This window comes from Columba livia, chromosome Z, assembly GCF_036013475.1.
Source record: "Columba livia isolate bColLiv1 breed racing homer chromosome Z, bColLiv1.pat.W.v2, whole genome shotgun sequence".
Taxonomy (NCBI): domain Eukaryota; kingdom Metazoa; phylum Chordata; class Aves; order Columbiformes; family Columbidae; genus Columba; species Columba livia.
In genome coordinates, this window is record NC_088642.1 from 40611182 (window position 1) to 40633228 (window position 22047).

Below are 22047 nucleotides of genomic sequence, written 5' to 3' on the forward strand. Positions count from 1 at the left end.
GAGCTGCAAATTTTCTTGTCAAGGAACACATTTTATCTTTACATGCTATAGTCAAAGTAATGACAGTGAAAGAACAGGATGAATTACAGAAACCATTTGGTCTGAAGTTGATTTGCAATTTTTCCTTAAAAGAAAGCCTTAAAAATATATGGTGAATTTGATGTATTTTCTCTTCTAGGAATTGGCTATGCCATGTCACTGCTGGGTCCTGCTATTGGCTATGTCTTAGGAGGGCAGCTACTTAATATTTATATTGATATCCAGATCCCAGAAAGGCAAGATACAGCTTAGTCTTTTGCTTTCTATTTTCTTTTCCCGATATTTCATATTAAAATATTCAGCTTTTCTCCATGTTAGAAGGATGAAGAGTTTTTGTTTGGAAAATACCGCATTTTCAAGAACTTCTTTAGCTTGTTAACAAATTGCATTCACAAGGGCTTCTAGCAAGTGAGTTACTTCCTGCAGTGAATAGTCAGCCTATTGTGTGTGAAAAGTTTCTCTGTAGTGCAAATACTTAGTTCTAGCACTTTGAAATCTAGCTATGTTAAAGCTCATTAACAAAAAATGTTGTGTATTTGATTAGTTACTCATTTAAGGTTAGATTGTAACAGTTGATTTCTTGTGTATAATGTTTCCCTGGAATGGGATATGAGGGGTAGGATACTGCTACTTAACCTCTGGGGAAGAGCTTGCTAGAAAATGTACCAGTGGAGTGACAGCCCACTATTGAAAAGATAGGGTTATAAATTGTAGGACTGTCCAAACCAACAGCTTCATTTACATTGTTATGTCCTGTGTTTTAGGAGTATCAGATCAACACAGTGGCATTCTGAACTTCTGTATTGGCTTTTGCATAACTCCTTTACTATGAAGATTCTTTCTAAAAACAACTTCTCCGGTATTTTAGCAATGCTACAAGATCTTGAAATCAGGGCCAAATATTTGCCTTTAATAAGAATGAATTTATCTAATGAGTTGAAAGCTATATTGGGTAGAATAAAATATTTTTATAATAGAGCTGATGAATGTGATTTAAACAAGCAAACAACAAATTAAATACATGTAGAAAATAAAAATGTAACTATATTAAAAGATTTATGTTAAATCAGTATTAAAAAAATTCACCTCACTGATGTCTGAAATTGCTGATTTGAATTCATGAATGGTAAACCTACTTTTTCCAAATTATTTTTGCAGTACAGAGATAGATCAAGATGACCCACGCTGGCTTGGAGCATGGTGGATAGCATTTCTTGCATGCTTTTTTGCCATTTGGCTTCTTATGATACCTTTTTCGTGCTTTCCGAAACACCTACCAGGTAAATGTTTAACAATAATGGGCTACTTTGGAAGACAGATTTGTTTATGCTTGTGGGTTATAGACTGCTGGACTGTCATGTCCAGCCCAGATGTGTGAGTGGCGGAGAGGTGACTCAGGTTCATGGGGCCCCCATAGTTGGAAAACAGTACACACAGTACTTAAGGTCCACAAACGAAAGGCTTTTATTTTGCAGCTTGGCCCAACTGGCAAATTATTTGGTGGCAGAAGGATTTATGTTATTGTAGGTTCAATTGGTAAACGTAAAAAGTGTGCAGCATATGCAGGGTTGTAAGTCTTATGTTACTATATTACTTATAAAAAGGGAAGCAAAAAAAATAGAAGTATAGGAAAGAAAGAGAAGAGAGAGAAAGATTTCACCATCCTTATGCCTCTGCTTTATGTGTGATGGAGTTCGCAGTCTTGGATCCAGTGATGAGTGGCATCCTCTGGTGTCTTGTTCAGTTCATGCGTTGAGACTGGTGGGCAGAGTGGTCCTCAGGATGGTGGGTGGGTGCTGCCAGTGCTTGCACAAGCTGAGCCTTTATAACCCTCTGGGTTGCCCGCTTGCATAATTTTTGGTGTTTTGTGGAGGTGCTATTGCAAAAGATAGAAAAGTCGGGGGTGGGGGGCAGGGGGGGTGGATTGCGAAAGATTGACAGGTCACGAGCCATGTTGAAGGGTCTCAGCTTTTCCCTTTGTGCCAGGGAAAGTGGAGCTATGTGCCCCCCGGCACATCCCCCACCTCCTACTATCAGCCAGCCGGGCTTTTGTCTGTGGCCCCTTAGCTTGTTGTTCTTATGTAAATCACAGTTCACCTTATCACCTTATCCTGGGTGACATATCTCCTGTTATGATTTGAGGCACGATTCTTTTCAGCCTTTGACAGTCTCCCATCTCCTGAGGCTGGAGGAACCAGTTTTGGCACAATGTTTGAGACATAATTCTTTCTAGTCTCTGACATGGACTGAGTGATTGATTCCTCTTTGATTCCTCTTTGATTCCGAGTTAATTGTCTGGCTTAAACCTGCTGATAAATACCTTGTTTCCAATATGCTACCTTTAAAGCAAGGCAAATAGACTAGAGGGAGGATCTTGTGTATGTAATGCTGTGCGGTAGCACCGGAAACAGGTAAAGCATGGTAACTGGTCGTCAAAGTTTGGAAGATCCTTATAGCTAAGAACCTAGGACTTTATTTAAAGCCACTGTGTTACCTACCAGGAATCGTAAGGAAATTCCATTGACCTAGCTCATGTGTTATTGTCTTATTGTTTTGGGTGGAATAATAAAACACAAATCACAGTATTTCAGAGCACCCTTCTAAAAAGAATAATTTTTATGTAATTTCTGTTCAGGCAACTATTATATAGGAGTCCTTGGGAATGCATCTAAAGGAACTTACTATGCTTATCTGCAAAGAGAAATTATGGAGAAGAAAGAATTAAGTAGGAAACTAGGGAGAATGTGAGGATGATTTAGAAACAGAAAATGAATGGTCTTCAGGATGGTCTGAAATTCTTAGGATATCCCTGATAATGTCTTAGAGCCGAGGCCTTCCAATGGAAGCATGAAGCTTTCAGCCAAATTCCTCTTTTCACAGCAATATATTATTACTCTCTCTATGGATCTGTACTAATAAAATATTCAAGAAGTCTTACAATGTCTGATCTAGTTTTCCCAAGGAAAGGAAGCACTTATTTTGATGCTTTTTCTGACTTCAAGAGCAGCAGTATTCAGTGTTTTAATTGTCAATAAATATGCCCATTTGTAGGAACAGCAAAAATACAGGCTGGAAAAATCTCTGAAACTCATAATGATGGAAGTGAGACACTTGTTGAGACCAAGAATATTGGAAAAAGTTTTAAAGACTTTCCTGTGGCTCTCCTGGTAAGAATACCCTGAATTTACTAGAAGTGATATATTCTGAGAAATGAAATTGTTTTTCAGGTAGTACAGAAGTGTTTAGAAAGGTAATTGCTTCTTTATCCTGTTGTGAAAGGGAAGTCTCCATTGCTGTGGATAGTTCAATGCATATTCATTTTGTTGATGCTTAAGACTGTTAAAGCAAGAAAAGCTTATTAGCGAAGTTACACATAAGAGTATCTACTTTAAAATATAGTGACTTCTAATTCATGTGGTACTACAATGAAATAATTTCCTGACTGTTATGGTAATTTCCCCCCATAGATACTGTTGAAGAATCCAGTGCTTATGACTCTAATATTAGCCAGTTCTTCAGAAAGTTTAGTTGCCACTGGCTTTGCTACTTTTCTACCAAAAATTATAGAAAATCAGTTTGGAAAGACATCAAGTTTTTCAGCAACTCTTGGAGGTAATGTTGCTTTTAATTTTTAAATCTGAAGTATATTGTGCTGAAAACCTTTTTAACATTAAATGGGGAAGCTTATAGAGGCATCTTGTGTTTGACTGAGGTATTTGTGAATATACTTACGAAATGTAGGTTCCACAACAGAAATAGTATTTTTGTATTATTCTTGCCTGCCCTATGAAAACTGCAGTACTTAGTTCGTCAAGGGTGGAAATCTGCTTGTTGTCTATAGGTTCAGAAGAGTTGATACTCATATTCAAAGTAGAATGACAATTTTGTGTGCTGTTGAAACTGTAATTTATTCCTTGTTCTTGGTAAAAAATTAATTTTCCTCATTTAAAATCAGCTGAAGGAGCATTAAGCCTTAGTCCCTGCTAAAGGAAGCAAAAAGGGCAGCTGCAAAAAAGCAGTGCTTACTACAAGTAAGTGGTTGACTTGACCTTTCCATTTTTCAGTTCCACCATAATGTTACAGTGGGATAGCTTACAATAACATGACTAATCAGGATATACTGTAAAACTATTGGGCAACTGCTTCTGTAGTTGGCTTGCTGTCGCTTATTCCTATTACCTGATGTGCAGAAGTAATAGGTGGAACAGAGAAGGGCTATGGAAAGCTTGGTATTGGAGAAACAAATAGAAAAATCTGATGGAAGACCTGCACTAGGTAGGGTCACATGGCTGACACAATTACTTCTGAAGAACAAGAACCAGATCAAGGCAGATAGGCCAACAGATCTGCAATACAGCAGACTTTATATTTCTGGAACAAGTCTTGCTAAATTACTTCAGCTGTATACAGCTGCAATATAAGCAAATGCAAGTTAAAGTGCTCTTTCTCCAACAGAAATACGTTCAAGAGAGACTTCTGAATGGCTTAATACCCTGGATAGTACTAGATACTACTATCACTGTTCAGACATAATTGCTTCAAACAAAGTATCTGCAAGTTTTACATAAAAATACACTGGAATATATACTAAAACGTTAAAGAGTAATCAGTGAAGTGGAAAACTGAATGTTCCTTTTTTGTCTACATGAGCTGAAAATATTGGTAGTGTCAATCAAATGCAGAGCTTCAAAGAAATGCCTGCACTAATGTTCAAAGTTAGCTGTACCTGAACTAATGATGAGCTAGCCAGTCTAGAATCATAGAATGTCCTGAGTTGGAAGTGACCCACAAGGATCACTGAGTCCAACTCCTGTCCCTGCATATGACAACCCCACAGTTCACACCATGTGTCTGAGGGTGCTGTCCAGTCTCTTCTTGAACACTGTCAGGCCTGGGGCTGTGACACCTCCCTGAGGAGCCTGTTCCAGTGCTCCACCACCCTCTGAGTCAAGAACCTTTTCCTAATGTCCAACCTATGCCTCCCTAGGCACATCTTCCTGCCGTTCCCTCAGGTTCTGTCATTGGTCACCAGAGAGAAGAGATCTGCTCCTGCCCTTACTCCTCCCTTTGTGAGGAAGCTGTAGGCCACAATGAGGTCTCCTCCTCTCCAGGCTGAACAAAACAAGTGACTTTAGCCTTTCCTCATATGGCTTCCCATTCGAACCTTTCACCAACTTCATAGCCCTCTTCTGGACACTCTCCAGTAGTTTAATATATTTTTTTACCCTGTGGTGCCCAGAACTGCACGCAGTGCTCCAGGTGAGGCCACACCAGTGCAGAGCAGAGCGAGACAGTCGCCTCCCTCACCCGGCTGGCAATGCACAGTGTTATCAACAGTCATGTTAACTGTTTAAACTATGTGTGTCTGTGGCCTGTGCAGTTCTGCCACTGTAGCTGAGCTGTCTTAGGCTGGTGCAAGCTACTCTGAGTTCTGTGTTATATTCTAGATGAGTTATTAAAAAAATGCTCAGTTGTTTATTGCAAATCTTAACACTGCAAAGAGGATAGATTATTTTGGACTATATGGACTATGATTGCAAAACTGACCCACTGAGCTAGACTTTTACAATAAGGCATCTACAGAAAGATTTTTATCTTGTGTTGTCTCTTGTATAATAGTGATTATTTTCTCTTATTTAAAAGTTAATAACACAAATGTGTAACATAGAACTTGGACATGTGAAAAAAACCAAACAAAACAAAGAACCAACAAAACACTGAAACAATGAAAGAACATTTTCTAGTTTCATGAACTGGTGTTCAGAGATACCTGGCCAATATGTAGTGATCTTAAGTAACTTAGTTTTGCTGTGTTGAACTATAAATTACACTGTCAAGTTGAACTTTTGGAAAGGCTAAAGAAAATTTAAGGGTAGAGCAAATTAATCATGCCAGTATATTCTGGTAGGATGGTTTGATAATGACATGACATTGACTGCATCTCTAGATACAGGTATTTGTTATGTATTTTTATTTTTTTTTTTTTAACATGAAATTGCATTCTAAATTGCTTCTACTAGTTATATCTTGCATTTTTGTGTAATTGCTGGTGTCTTGTTTTCCTCTAGGGCTTGTATTAATTCCAGCAGCAGCACTAGGCCAAATCATAAGTGGCATCTTGGTTTCCAGATGCAAAATGGATTGCAAAAGCATAATCAAGTTTATGATAGGCACTTGTTCTGTGGCCTTACTGTTAAACACAGCGTTTTTATTTGCTAAATGTGGGAATGAACCGTTCGCAGGTGTCTCTGAAACATATAATGGGTAAATACATTTTAATGCACTTTTGGGTTTGGTATTAATATTTAAAATAAATAAGCTACATCGCAGAATACAAAAAATTTTTAAATGTTATATTTTGCCTTGGTGTATGAAACTGAGATGTTTTATGGTACTCTAAAATCTTGATTTTGGAATCTTTGTAATGATGTCATAGACAAGAAAACATAATGATACGTTGCCTGCAAAATGTGTTGAGCAGACTGGTCCTGCTCAATAAAAAAAAAAAAACAGCTTCTGTAACCATTCTAGGTGTAGTAGTGACAGTATTGACTACAGCTAATTTTGTTTGTTGCAACTTAGACTAATTTAAATTTTTTTCCCCAGAAAACCAAAGACGTTTTAGCACCAGGTTCTAGCATGTCTAGCCTCCGTTTAAAAAGAATGCTTTCTTTTTTCCTGATAAAAGGGCTTATAGAGGTAGAAATTTAATACAAACAGAGCATAGCTCAGTGACTGAAGATGAAGAATAAGATGGGTGGACTAACATGGTTAACTGAAATATAATTCAAAATATTCTTGGCTAACATGTATAGGAAAGACTTCTCTAAACAATTAATACTTGAACGCAATTCTCATTCTGAATGAGAATTCAGTCTGTTGCTCATTTCTAGTTATTTGTAGTAATTGTAATAGAAATTCCAGGATGAATGTTCTTCCTGTTGCTGTGTACAAAGCTTACTCTGGAAACTGGTATGGCAGTAGGGGAAAAAATATAAGAAAAATAAAAATGAAGCAAGATAAAAAATAAATATCTGCAAGCATAAGCATTCTTTAGAGAATGGATTTCTAGGTCCACTTTTAAAACTTCAACATTGAATATATTTGATCGAATCACCAACATAGGCACTATGTTGTATAAAATGCCCAGTCATGCCTCATTAAGGAATTAACTATAAGTTTATAATGCTTCAATTCTAATAGTTTTAAGTAGGATAATCGGTGTTTAAGAGCAAGAAGGCAGCTAGCTGTGCAAAAATTGTGCTCTTGAGTGCTCAGTTATTCTGACACGAATTGTCAGAGCCAGAGGCAACTCCAGCTGTTTGAGGTTCTGCCAGAGAGCCAGGTGCTGTTGTGCAAAATAGCTCTAGTAGGCTGGTAGCTAGGGACTACTAGATGCTGTTTGAAAAAATCATAAGCAAGAGCAGCATGCTGTACAAGTGGGTAAATAACCTACCAATACTTTTTTGTTGTTTTCCGTAAACCCCGCATTTTAGAAAAGGGTTAAGCACCTCTACCTTGTACAAAAGCAGAATCCATAGGTTATACACTAGTGCATAAAAAGGCATTTTAACTTAAGTAGGATAAGGAATAGGATTTTACTGACATAACACCATGAAGTGCACCATGATATGCAGAAGATGGGTTGAGGAAGAAATTGGTTTTGTATCCTGTAATGCACATCCAGTTTGGTAATACTTTTAGGGAAAAATGATAAACGTTTAATCAATTGTTAGCTATATAATTTCATCACTTGATTTTTATCATGCTTTTTGACTGCATTAAAATTAACATGTAACAAATAGAAGACTGCAGAAAAATCACATCTTACTCATGGAGGCAACTAAGTGCACAAATGTCACAGAGTATGAAGGCTACTAATTTTCCCAGGTCCTTTAATGGAAGTGTTGACATAAACATAACTAACAAGTATTACATTTTTTTTTTTTCCCCAAAAATACAAAGTTACTTGAAAGAGGAACCAGATATCTTTCGGGTCTTTCATTCTTTTTTGCCAAATTATTTAACCCAGTATTTCTTTGAAAGCTTGAACAGAAATGCAGCAATTATTTCTGTAGGTCAGTTCATTCACACAGGTCTCTGGGAGTCCTTTTTTTGTTTTGCTGTAAAAAAATACCCGAACTATAGCACTCTTAAAGACCATTTAATGGCCTCATCTGCTAGGCATCTTTAGAAAAATTAGGTTAGAACAAGAAGGTCCATGTCATAAAAACCTATATACACTAAAGTGTATTTCTTCATTATTTTAATAATTTTCTCTGACCATGCATAACTACAGGTTCAGTCTCTCTTTGTAGGTCAGGGAAGAGAGACATTGTCTGCACATGTAAATAAGACAAATGTTGCCACTGATTTGATTAAATACTTCTAGGTCTGGCATGCCTCATAGGGTAACAAGGCACTGTATGAACAAATCTGTGGTTAACTAATTTGGCTATGGTGCACTGTAGTGCTTTAAGCCAGAACAAGCTAGCTTTGAAGAATGAACTAATGTAACTGAGTAGGATTCAACTATACTACCACCAAATTAAGTATGTGTATATATATATATATGTAGTTATGATGTCCCCAATATTCCATGTGCAGTTTGAATTCTGTGTAAGTGACCGGCTAAATTCCTAGATAAATTATTTCTCCTTATTGGATTTGTGACCATCTTAAATTCTCTAAAAGAAATCTGCCTTTCAGGTAATGAATCTGGAACTTTCAGTTTACAGTATAATATTTAAACTGCTGGCAGTGACATTATCCTGGTTTCAGCTGACTGAATCCTTAACCTGTGAAGCTTCTTTACTGATTAATGCACTACTATTAGAAAAGCAAAGGATATTTTTATTCTCTCCAGTTATATCTTAGGAAGATCCTCCCACATCACAAATTTATTTTTGATACTAATAATATAGTGGGACTACTTCAAATATAGCCACACTATGGCTTATACTGGAAGTAAAGACCTAAATTGACAGTAATTATAGTAAGCAAGACTTAAATTAAATTCTCTTCTTCATTACTTACTCCCTGAACAGCCAGAGGTAATTCTTTTGGGTGTGATAAAATTGACTGTATGTCATGGCACTCTGCATATCAGTGTTAAAAATAATAAAAATAGAGTGGGTTTCCAACTGGGCTTGAATCCAAAACAGGAAGAAGACCATTTAATATGATCTATAGACTAAAGAATACTGAATACTGCTTTTAATCTTGTTGCATTCTTTTAAAACTGTAAATTGAACAAATTTAAATGTGTCGGTGTGTGGGAGAGAGGAAATTATGGAAGACTTGGATTGGGACACAGAATTTCATCATCTGTTTTGTGAATGGAAATTGGAGGAATAATCTATGGAAGTAACAATAGCACACACAAATACAGAATAAGTACAGAATAAATGGGAACTTCCTCTAGAACTGTAGCTGCTAGGAATATGGCTTATTTTAAACAATTTAGTGCATGAATCACCTGAATTGAATATTTTGAGATGTATTATCCTATAAATACTGCATTACTAAGTTACGTATGTGCTGTTTAAAATTACTTTAGTAAAAGCTTATTAACTTTTGCCTTTCAGAACAGGTGTGCCAAATAACTTAACAGCACCATGCAATGCTAATTGCAGCTGTTTGCGCTCTATGTACTACCCGGTTTGTGGCAGAGATGAAGTCCAGTACTTTTCTCCCTGTTTTGCAGGATGTTCATCACATCTTTTTAACAACATAAAAAAGGTATTTAACGCTATGAAGATAGCTCACATGGTCTGTTCTGGTTTCCTGCAAAATGTGTTTTATATTGAAAGCATTCTCCTACTAGTATGACAGGAAATCACAGTATTTCTGAATCTAAGTTGTAGTTACTACAAGAAAAATTGGTATGGATTGGAAATACAGGTCTAAGTAGGATGAAATGCATCAGAATCCAGTACTCTCTGATCAGGTGCTTTTAGATGCTCCTCTTGTGGAGGGTGTGATGTTCAATATCTTATTTGTTTATGTGAGGACAGATGATGTTACACAGGATTTCTGATTTGGCAGTGTGATACAAAATATACTGAAAACACAATGCAAAGGGAGTTTACACTTAGGAAAATTCACCAATTGCAATACACAGTTCAGTCACAATACTAGTGTGATTCCTATTACCAGTCTCTGACCTGCTCACCATCATGATGCTCAGCCTCTCCAGTTGTTGGGAAAGCATATGCGGGGGTTGAAGCCAAGTTCAAACCCGTTGCTCTTTGAAATTCTTCTGTTAGTTGCCTGGCTTTTTATAGGTTATGTTGGGCTGAGCCACACTCCTGCCATGCTGGTCTGGCTAAATTTGGGAGACTTTCACACTCTTAATGAGCTCAGGGAAAAACATTTACACCACAAATTGGGCCACTCAGCTGTTTCTTTTCTGCATAGTTTTCTTTGCAATAGCTGTGCTCTCTCACAGTCTGCATTGTTCTGTGAGCTTCATGGGCACATAACCCTTTTCCATTTACTGAGTCTTCTTCCATTGTAGGGGTTTGTTGGTCAGCAGGGATGTGAAAGGAATGTAGGAAGATCCTAAAAGCAGGAAAGCTGCACCAGAGGGTGCCTCTGGGGACCAGTGTCAAATGAAAGGAGATATTATCTAGAAGAAAATGTAGGAGACTGACTACTTCTTACTGTGAAAGCTTCACACTTCACTGATTTTTTTTTTTTTTTTTCTTTTTAATTTGAAAACAAACTTTGGTGGATGTAAATGAAGAGCATAAAACTACAGTTTGTTGGCCTGCTTACAAAAGCAATCTTGATTAAGAGTAGAGCTCACCTCTCTTCCTGTCAGGCACAGCCAAATGTAAAAAACCAGCCTGTTCATAGACAAGACTGTCAAGCTTGATATGGAACTTACTAACGTCTCTGAAGAATGTGAACTTTTGTGGTTTCCAGTTTGTTCTGCTCCTGTTCTAACTAGATATGTGTTATATAAGCTTGAAAAATAAGGCATGAGGTAATAGTGGCACAAGTAGATGTGAATCTAAAGAATGAAACTGGTTCAACTAACATTTTTTAGTAGTCAGGAAAGTTAAAGGTTTTTGAAGTGTAACTTTTGAATTGTGCAGAAACAAACAGCAGTTTTGGTTAATAAACAGTTAACATTAACCTATTTTGGTATTGGAAAAAATACTTTTTGAGAGTCATGTAAGATATCTTCTGCTGTAAGGTAACTGCAGTTTTTGGCTATACTTTGTTCAGAAGTTACACCTTGCAAATGAAACCAGTCTCATACAGGGAAAGAAAAAAGAAGAGAAAAGGGACATTTTCTCCTTTCCTCCAACCCTTCACCCTCTGTGGTGTTTATAACATTTTCAAAAAAGCAATTTGTTTGAAAAGTATATATTTTCATTTTTTAATCTCAATATATATCAGTATTTAGAAAATGTTGTTTTTAACAGTGTAGTTTGCCCTCTCTTAATTGTATACAGTAACCAGCATTAACTTCACTGATTTGTAATAAGATTTGAGTGCAAAAATTAGCATTTCACCAACACTGGTGGTTTTGCATAGTTTTATGTACTGCATATGATTGTGCCTGTAACTCTAAAATCTTCTTTAGTTTTTTTGTGCTTGTACTTAAAAGCTTGCTTCATACAAAGTGAATACCACTGTCTTTTTAGATAACAAAACTAAAAATAGCTTTTCCTCAGGTGACCTGAGTTATTCAAGTTCTGATGAGCCAATTTCAAAAATGAAGGTTATAGTGTTATATTATCAGCAGGAAATGAACTGTTTCCCATACTGTACAGTCAGGATTTATTCTTGTGTTCAGTGTGGTGCAGAACCAATGAACGTCTGCCATATTAGTGTCACTTATATCGTTCTTAGAGCTAAATTTTGTTTTATAAATTACTTGTAGACATACCACAACTGTTCCTGTGTTGGGAAACCAAAAAGAGAAACTGATTTGGAAGACTTTCTCTATCAAGCTGCCCCTGGGAAATGTCCAACACAGTGCAAATTTTTATCTTTATTCCTGACCTTCTTCTTTTTTGCTGTTGTTTTTACATTTATGGCTGTTACTCCAACAACTGTGGCCATCCTCAGGTATGTTTTTGGGGCTGAGGAATAGGTAGCATTCTTGTGAGAACTCAGATTGGTGAAGTACTCTGATTTATTTTACTTTGGAATATGGACTTCAACCAATGTGTGTGGGATTTTCTGTTGTAGTACTTTGTATAGAAAGCAGGCAGTACTCAAAGCATGGGACAGTCATACACTGTTCACTGTCTCTAATAACATTTGGTTAGTAGATACTGTTTGAATCTATTAAAAAAAAAAATTCTTTCCTACTTGTAGCAAAATCCCTCTTTAATGGGAGCGTTCCTGACTTTTAGTCAAAGCAAGAAGGAATAAAGTGCCATGTGCTTGGATGAAGAAAATATTCAACTAGCCTGTGTATCAGTAGTGGTAGGATTTCCAACTGTATCAAGAAAAGGTCAAAATAGATACCAGTTTTGTATTATCAGCCTTTGATTCATGTCTCAGTTCAGAGTTCTGACTTGCAAAATTGTGATCTGTCAAGAGCTGTAGACTACCTTTCATATGATATTGACATTGTATGTATGGTAGTGACAGGATGTATGTGTCTGTTAGCCAGTGGTTTGACTGTCTTTCATACTCACAAAACTAGATAATTTTTTGTTTTTTAAACATTGTCCTCATTCTGAAAGTAGAGATGTTACACTTCATGTTGACATCTGACTTGTACCTCTAATATTTCTAGAGAGAGAAAGTTCATGGTGCATAGGTATACATGCACTGTGTACATGATGCTTTGGGAGGATGTGGTTAAATTCTTTTTTTCGAACTTTCCAGGCAGGGAGTTGAGGAGGGAAATTATACACTGCAACAGTGCTTTGTGGGAGCATCCTGTTCAGAATTCATGCAAATCTGGAATTAACACCTTGTCATAATAGTGTGGGGGCAGAATAATGCTGGAATGGTGTGTTATCTTCAAAACTGAGCTAACACAGTTTTATTTAGATATTTCTAAGCAATAACATCTGGAATTTTGAATTATTATATACTTCAAGTGAAATGGTTAAACAGTTTTTATGGAGCAGAGTAATCTGCAAAAACTGATTTAAATTGTATATATGTATATTATGTTGTCTTTTCGGTGGACCTGTTTTGTATAGCTTTAGATGTAAACCTGTGTGTTCATGACAGTGTTCTAGTGCTAGACAAAAACACTTTCTTCTTCTTCTACTCACCTTTATGGGTAGGGGGATCCTAACAGCTGCTAATCTTGGATGTTGTTCTGTGTCTAATCCTTATACATATTCTAGAATAAGGGAATAAGTCCTGAGTACTGTTTCGTTTTTACCACTGACAGTGTTTCAATGATACAGTTTATTTTTTTTTTTTTAAAGTGCTGAAACTAATCTGTATAAATTAAGTAAATTAGGCTGTATTTAATCTTTATGGTAGTATCTTTAGGACACTGTCAGGATAAAGTGTTTACTGGAGAAATATCTGAAAGAAATGGGTAAGCACTAAGGGGAAGTAAATTCTGCTAGTTATTAAATAAATATATTTATTTGTATAGAACAGGCCAAAACTGGTAGATCAGGTGACTATATAAAAAAATTATGGGAAATACCTTGTGCTTTGCTGAAGCCTAGTATCAATTAGTGTATTACTGTTTAAGGGATAGTAGCTCAGGATTGCATCCTAGTGCTGTACTTAATTCCTTGGTTGGTCTGTGGAAAAAATGTTCAATAGTATATCGGGGTGCTGCTGGTAAGCTAGCTTTTTATTTATACTGTTCTGTTAAATGAGTTCACTCAAAAATTCCTTGATGAGCTATAGGAGTTGCTTTTATCTTTTCTCAGAATGCCTCTTGAAGTTTTTTGCTACATGTTCTGCACACAAGACTTCTAAAACCGTCTACAATTAGAGGCTGAAAGAGTATATTAAGACCAAGCATATTTACTGAGGGACAAAGCAGAGAAACAGAACAGTTAACACTTGTTTACTGAGTCTTAAACTGCAAATCTTGTTTACAGGTGTGTGCCAGATAAACAGCGCTCGTTTGCTCTTGGAGTACAGTCAGTGTTTCTGCGAATACTGGGTATGACTTTCTTGTTGAAGCATTTGCCTCTGAATAATCTGCTTATTTGATGTTTTCATACACTTAAAAATGACACACTAAGAATCTTTCAGAGGAGCTTGAAGCAGTCTGTATTTGGCTTATAGAGTACACTTCTTATAAGGCAGATGCTATTGAGATTCAAATTCCTCTTTAAATTGCGCATGCTTTCTTGTTTTTTTCCTTTCTTGTTCTTATTGGCATGAGCAAAATAGAGGTAACTGTCATTCTTTCAGCAAATGTCACCTGCTGTCACTTCCCCCAGAAGCAAGCATATCCTGAAAGTTGAGATGAGAAAAAGTGATGTAGTAGAAAACTGCTGCATGTAGTTGACATCTCAGGTTCCAGAAGTTAAAACAAAGTGACCCAGTCTCATGCAGTTGTATCCTTATTGGCCATGCCAGTATATTTTAAAGTGTATAGGTGGAGTTTTCCCTCTTCTCTCTTCCCTTTAATTCCTTTGACTAATTTTAGTCTTTATAAAAGTTGTAGATACTTCCACACTCTTATTTACTGGGTTTTATGGAGGAAATCTACTTAAATTCTAAATTTAAGCAACTGCAAGATCTCAGTAAGACAGGTGAATCACTTCAAACAAAACATAAAGCTACATCTAGACATTCTCTGAACCACACATTTGAATTTCTCAGCCATAGTTTAAACTTGTTTTAGTCTTCAACACTTTTTAAATGGCATAGGTGATTCAAGACTGGGTTGAGGCTCAGTTACTGTTCAGATTTTTATGTCAGTATTCAGCAGTGTAGCCATTCCCTACCACTTGAGATCAGATATCTAGCAGCATGAGTTCTGCTTTGTTGTATCTCTTGGAACTCCAATTAATCTATGTCATTCTACCAATAAAGCATAACAAGACTAAACCGCACAGGTAGAAATTAGCTGGGAGGTGATGTTAAGTGTTGTATGAGGGCTTCCTTGTTCTATTTTACTCAAAGGTAAGATACCTACAGCCCAGTTTTAACTTTTGACTTCACTGTTGAGCATAAGATATAACTTGTTGCATTGCCTGTACTGACCAAGGCTTAAGGGGCAGCAACTAGCAGCATTAATACTAATAAGATATCTATGCTGTAGACTTGAGTAATCCCACAGGCATGCTAGACAGAAGAGCTAGCTGTAGTGAGGACAGCTGCTTGTTAGCTCAAGAACAGTTTAGGCCTTAGGTAGATGTGTAGTGATGTACCTGGAGTGTTTATCATAAAATAGTCTATACCTGGCTGCAAAACACGCTTCATAAAGGACTGTTGTAACAAAAATCATACAAATCTAATAACTTCTAGGCAGGAATAATTTTAAATGCTACTAATTTTATGTGAATTTTTTCCTAGGAGCTTAACTGCATTTGAGGGATGAAAAGAAATGTGTAATTGAACATATTAACATAATATTTTGGGTTTGTGAATTTGGAACAGGTTAGTGTATGTGATCTGAGGAAAGGGACTTTTGTTTCAGTTAAAATCCTGTTTCCTGGATTAGCTGATTCCCCTTTCCCCCAATTTTAGTAATACTTTTCCAAGTAAAACTGAGGAAGTTAGAAGAAGCTCGAGTCTTTGAACAAACTTCTTGCTTAATAAAGTGAAAAAGCTGTAAAGAATTGACACTCTATGTGTCCTAGCTATTAATTGGGAGCAATGGAAGATGAACACTTGCTGTGTAATATGAGCCCCATGACTTTGATTAAAATGCTAAGTTTAGTGTGTGGCTCTCCAATTTTATCTTCCCCACCAGCCTGGCATATCACTGTATACAGCAAGACCAGGTAAGGCTATTCCAAGTAACTGAAACGTTCTGACATATTACTGTGTTTTTTAGGTACTATTCCTGGACCAATTTTATTTGGTGTTGCTATAGACAGCAGCTGTACTCTGTGGGATATTAATGAATGTAAAGTTAAAGGAGCCTGTTTGGTTTATGACAATAAAAGAATGGCTTATCTGCTGATGGGTATAAGTAAGTGACTACTTCTTGTTAAGTATATATACAAGGTAATAGATATACTGACCTTGACTGCCGTATGGGAACTATTTTAAAATAGAACGTTAAATTTTTATTTTTTAGCAGTAGTCTTTTTTTTAAAACAAAACCAGAACAATGACAAAAATTAACCTCCACACACAAAGAAAGCAAACCAAACCAAAACCAACACAAAACAACAACTTTTTCATAAATAGTAAATATCATGGAAGGAGCAAGGCTACATTAAATGGCTCTTAAAAATTACATTAAAAACTTTTTTTTGTTTTAGTAACATTAATACAAAACAGTTTTCCTTTTTGGTCTTTCTTCGTTGGCACACTGAACATTATCATACTGAACTTCAAGGGATTGGCACACATTTCAGTCTTATCTGGCTTGGTCTGTTGTCAGCTTAAGATCTGAAAAGCTTTCTTCCTCTTGTCATATTTCAGTTATTTTCCCTAAACGAATATTAAGAGCTTGAAAATATTTTTGAATGCTAGTTGAAAGTTGTTTAATGATCTGTTCCCTTCAGGTGTGTGAGGTATGTAAGTCTGGGGAAGGAAAGGCAGGCTAAGCTTGAATCTGTGGTAACTGCTCTTGTCCTGTCTTTTAGCAAGTGTGATACAGTGCATAAACTGAACTACTAACATCTAATCTTGAAAATTAAAAAAGCAAGAGTCACAGCTTCAGGTTTCACTACTTCTCAGGCATATTTGTCATAAAATACAATCCCTCCTCTTTTCTCCCTCTCCTTGTCCCGCCAAGTTGCACAAACTAGGTACTAGTTGCACCATGAGGTACTAGTGATGAGTAAATGGAACAAACTTTAAAGGTAGTTGAGGAGAGAATACTTAACAGGTTTTTACTTGGGGAGTTTTAGTTTGTGGCAAAGAGAATGCATTGAAGAACAGTACTGAAACAAGAAATAAGGAAGATTTGTGCTTCAGATTAGAATGTGGTGAAAAAATACAGAACTGAAGTAATGGCAGTAGCTGCTGCAAGCAAGAACTGGCAGGCAGCTTGGGGGTCTGAAGCCAGTTGGAACACTGCCTTTACCTGATCTTCACAGTTCATGTAAAATATGTTGAAGTTCACAGAAACCATTTAAATTCCTACAGTGTAATTCAGTATGTTAAACTTTATAAATGGCTGAAAAACTCTTATCTACTATTGAACATGACTGCAACAAGGACTCTTCTCTTCTTTGCATTCAGGTACTGCTTGCAAAATCATCACGATCATCTTTATTGTCATGGCAGCATGTTTGTATAAGCCTCCACCAGCAAGTGTAGCCCTGTCACAAAAGGATTCGGAAATGGTATCTGCTGTACACACATAAATAATCAGCAAATTGGGGGTTTTCAAAAGAAGCCTATAAGAATAAGCACCATTAGATTGCTTGTACCAAAGTTCTTGTACACCATTATCTGGATATAGAAGACCATATTCAATTTTTGAACAACTTAAAATATTTGACTTGTAGTGTTCTCTAACTTCCTAAACATACATTTCAGTATTCTGTGTGTATATTCAAAAAAAGTGACACTTAAATTTGCAGTCTAATTTTTAATCTTTAGTTTATAACTTAAATGAAACAGGGTGGAATCCTCTGATACAAACAAAAAACTGAATTGGACTGACTCTGAGTCCCATTTTCCCCTTGCCTATAGAGTAATACTTAAGTGAGACTGCAGTGGAAGAAAACAAGTAACCTGATATATTAAGGGGAACTGTGGATGTTTAACATGAACTTCAATGTGCACATAATCTGGGACAGTACCTTTGGGGATTTTGACTGTAGATACACTTGGGAGTGTGCAAGTATGGACATATTTTAAAAATATTTTTACATGTTATCTCAATGGCATAAGTTTACATTTTAGCATTTGTAGAAAAATGTGAATAATTATTATAGGATAGCTGGGTTTGTAACAGCAAAATACTTTTTAAGTGCCTGAGTTTCTATCTGGAATATATACAGAAACTTACTGTCAAGCTGCTTTCTTTAAGCGTTGTTAGTATTTTTCTATAAAATTTGAGAATAAAACATTTTCTTATTACTTCTGTGTAATCTATGTAATTTCTAACTGACTGAATTTTAGGCTTCTCAACTCCAAGGAGCTGAATCCTAGCAAAGAATATGTATGCAAGCATCTAAAGTAGGAAAACATAGTAATTGTTCCTTTTAACTTATACATTGTGTGCTATTAAATGAATGTAGGGTACAAATTAGCCACTCTTACCAGATATTAAACTTCATTGCCTGCTACTGAAATTTTATTCAATGTTGACTGGAAATTTTTAATGAGCAAGATGTCCTCTGCACTTTCTTTACTTTGTTAATGTAAACTTTCTGTTGCACTGGCTGTGCATGACACTCTTAAGTAGCCAGGTATACCCTTCCCATCTGGTTACATGGACTATACTCGTTGACTAGCAAAATTTTAAAACAAGTCTTACAGCAAAGTATTATGCATATGTATTATGTTTCATCTGATTTTTTTAAATGCAGCTGTTTAAATAGAGGTTAAGTGTACAACTCCGGAAGAAGATCCTCTATAACCACTTAGAAAGAACTAGTCAGGAAATAAAGCAAAATAGACTACGCTGGCTGAAAACACAAGACTTAATGGATTTTGAAGCACAGGAGGAAGGGGGCAGAACACAACTGAGTTTACTCTCACTCAATTTAGCTGAATGTCTCGTGGTAACCCAGTTTCCTGGTAAATGGGCTCATAGCAAAATGGTTGGCTCTGGTTGAAAACTAAATACTGATCTTCCATAAAGTTTGGGAATACAACCTAAAACTCTGAGTTCAGTTTGCAATATGGTTTGTGTGTGGTATAGCAAATCAGTTAATCATTGTACTGATGTGCTGTGTGGTAGCTAAACTGCTAAACTTGCTTCTCTTGTTCTGTCTCAGGCTGTGAGTTCATAGTTTATGGTTTCTCCTGCTTAATGTGATTGCACAGATTACAAAATTTCTTGGGCAGAGCAACAGGATCTTCCTCTTCTGAGGAAGTTATCAGCACTCTTAGTTGGACTGAAGTGGTTAATTGATTGGAGAAGGAAGGAAGTATTGCCATTGTGTAAGAATTACAGTTAATACTAAAGGCTACTGCAATTTATAATCTATTCTATGACTTGTTAAAGATTACCCTTGCTAGTTTTGGACAAGCAGCACAATGATTAGGAGACAAAATATTTAGGACTGGATAAGTTTACCCATTTACCTTGTGTCATAGCAATGTTAAATTAATAGATATAACAATAGATAGTGGGCTGCAGTAGATGTTGTGTCAAAGGTTTCACTAAGTGAAGGTAAGCATCACAGACAGACTGAACAAGTGTGTGTTACTTATTTGAACAGGAAGGGTGAATTAGAAGCTGCTTAAATGTCTGGGCCTACAGGGTCAAAGCATGAAGTCCAGTTCAAGTCAAGCCACTAGTGCTTTACCCTACAGATCAGTGCTAGGGCAAATCCAGTTCAGCGTCTTCATTAATGACCTGAATCACGAGATAAATTGTGCTCTGGAGGAGTGGCTGGTAGACTAAATGGTTGTGCTGCCATCTATAGGACCTTGACAAGATGGAGAAATGGGTGAATGAGAACCTCATGAAGTTCAACAAGGGGAAGTGCACAGACAAATAACGCCATGCACCAGTAACATGTAGGGGTCCACCCAACTGGAAAGCAGCTCTTCAGAGAAGGTGTTTGGGTTCATGGTGGGCAAGCTGACCACAAGGCAGCAATACACACTTTCTGCAAAAAAAGGCTAATAGCATCCTGGGCCACATTAGGCAAAGTACTGCTGTTAAGTTGAGTGAGATGATGCTTCACCTCTACTCAGCACTGACGGGGACAGACCTGGAGTGCCGGGTTCTGGGCTCTCCAGAATGAGTATTACAGACTTACTGGAGGCGGTATAGTTCAGGGCTACAAAGATGATTAAGAGACTGGACTGTCTTTCATAGTGAGAGAGCCGGGGAAACTCTTCAGACAGGGGAGCAGAATGCACAGAGGGTACCTGAACCTTGAAGAGGGGGAAGCCAGACCTTATTAATGCCCAACTGTATGGACAAGAGGTGGTGGACACAAAATGAAACACATGAAGTTCTTTTTGAACACAATTTTTTTTTTAACTATGAAGATGGTCAAACATTGGAATGGGTTGCCTGACAAGTTGTGAAGTCACCGTGCTTAGAGTTGTTTAAAGCCTGACTGAACAGGGTTCTGAACAGTCTATTCTAACTGACCTTCTTTGGGCATGGGTGTTGGACTAGATGGTCTCAAGCAGTCCTTTCCAACCTAACTGGTCCTGCATTTCTGTGAGATGCTCCTCAGTGTGGCCTTTGTTCCCTGCACCATATGATTTGCAATTTTATACTGATTCTTGCAAGGGAAGGCCTATCGGTTCATGCACAGTGTCCTTTGGTTGGTTTTGTTTTTTGTGTGGGGTTTTTAATTTTTTTAATATCAGCTTGTATCTTACATTAAACAGCATAATTTAGCAGTGAAGGCTGCACTTGACAGTCTTCCGTGATTTATACAGGCCCTGTGAACTACAATTTAGAGTGTTTGGAGTGTTATATTCGTGGACTCGTATATTTGAAGATGTATTAACTACAACAGATTTGGGGTTTAAGAATCTCAAGTATTGTCCAAAATAAAGGTGCTTTAACTTTTTGAAAGTTGTATCTTCTACCTAGCATGATTATTTTTAGAAACATCATAAGGCAAATCAGGTTGTCCAACTAAACATCATAGTTGAGCAAAAGTTTTAATTTGTCTGTTAGCCAGAAGTAAGCTTCTAAGCCTAAGTGTGTTGCCCTGCGTAGCTAGTGCAAATCAAGTCTCCAAAATTTTATTGGAACCTCTGCTTACTAAACCTGTATAGTTCCTGGAGTCTTAAAAGGGAGTGACAGTAACTAGTTGTTACAGTTGACACTAACTTCTGATCTAAACTGTCTTTGTTGGTGTGTGTTCTTTTATCTCAAAATCATAACTGCATTTCTCTTTGTTCTGCAGAGGAGGGGTGATGGTAACCTCAAGCTCTGTTTAGAGAGTGGAAGCTGGAGCCCCTGTTGAAATACGCTATTTTTTTGTATTTGAGCACTCCTATGGAGCAAATATCTTAAAACCAAAATTCACTGCAATGGCAAGAGAACATTCTTCCTGGATTCATAGATATTGAGAAAAAGGAAAATCTGAATTTTATTTTGCATGTGGCTACCACACATATCATTACTTTAAAAGTACCTTGTATGCTTACCTTGCTTGCAGAGTCTCTTCGTACATTAACAGAGGCATCTGAACAAAACAACCTGAAATGGATTGGTTCTAAACAGAGTAGACCAAAGTATGTCTACTGATATGCTATGGACAGAAATGTGGGAACCTTAGGAGTGCTGCAGCTCGCTAGCTAATTTTACATATTCGAAGTTCAGTTGCTGACCATTACTGAGGGGGTGACAGTGGACCTTGCACTGCTTCCTGATCTATTAATAAAATGTGTAAAGGGTAGATCAGGTGTAAACAAGTGTAAGAAAAAGACTAAAAAACATCTTTCGGGTCTGAATATCTTCAAAAGTGCTGTGGCTTGGGTAGTACTTCAGTTTGGGAATGAATAAATGTGAAATACTTCTGTAATTTTTCTTATAATAGCAGAACATACAGTCATGTGTTTTGGGTTTTGTTGTTGTTTTTTGTTTGTTTTTTTGTTGTCATTTGTTTTGTTTGGGATGTTTTGGAACATCACAGGTCTTTAGAGTACAGAGCAGTAAATATACAGACTTTGCAAAAATATTCTATTAATGGAACTGAGATGGTTGGCTTTTGTCTGCTTGATTTCTGTTTTGGCAGTGGCAGTGACTTTCTTCTTGTGGTAAATACGTTAATA

At 36.8% G+C, this 22047-nt stretch overlaps 1 protein-coding gene across 4 annotated transcripts in view; it reads left to right on the top strand.

Moving 5' to 3' along the window:
- SLCO4C1 (solute carrier organic anion transporter family member 4C1) overlaps nt 1–22047 on the top strand; it is a 65579-nt gene that overhangs the window by 14897 nt on the left and 28635 nt on the right. For 2 of the 4 annotated variants that reach the window (XM_065045483.1, XM_005502856.3), the window contains 10 exons: nt 179–275; nt 1198–1319; nt 3091–3206; nt 3507–3651; nt 6108–6303; nt 9627–9780; nt 11936–12123; nt 14088–14152; nt 16001–16138; nt 17362–20665. In XM_065045483.1, coding sequence (XP_064901555.1) covers nt 179–275; nt 1198–1319; nt 3091–3206; nt 3507–3651; nt 6108–6303; nt 9627–9780; nt 11936–12123; nt 14088–14152; nt 16001–16138; nt 17362–17486 — 1346 coding nt within the window. In that variant the 3' untranslated portion in view covers nt 17487–20665. Of the gene's footprint in view, nt 1–178; nt 276–1197; nt 1320–3090; nt 3207–3506; nt 3652–6107; nt 6304–9626; nt 9781–11935; nt 12124–14087; nt 14153–16000; nt 16139–17361; nt 20666–22047 lie in introns of those variants that run through there. The other 2 variants (XM_065045480.1, XM_065045482.1) reach the window with 1 other exon arrangement.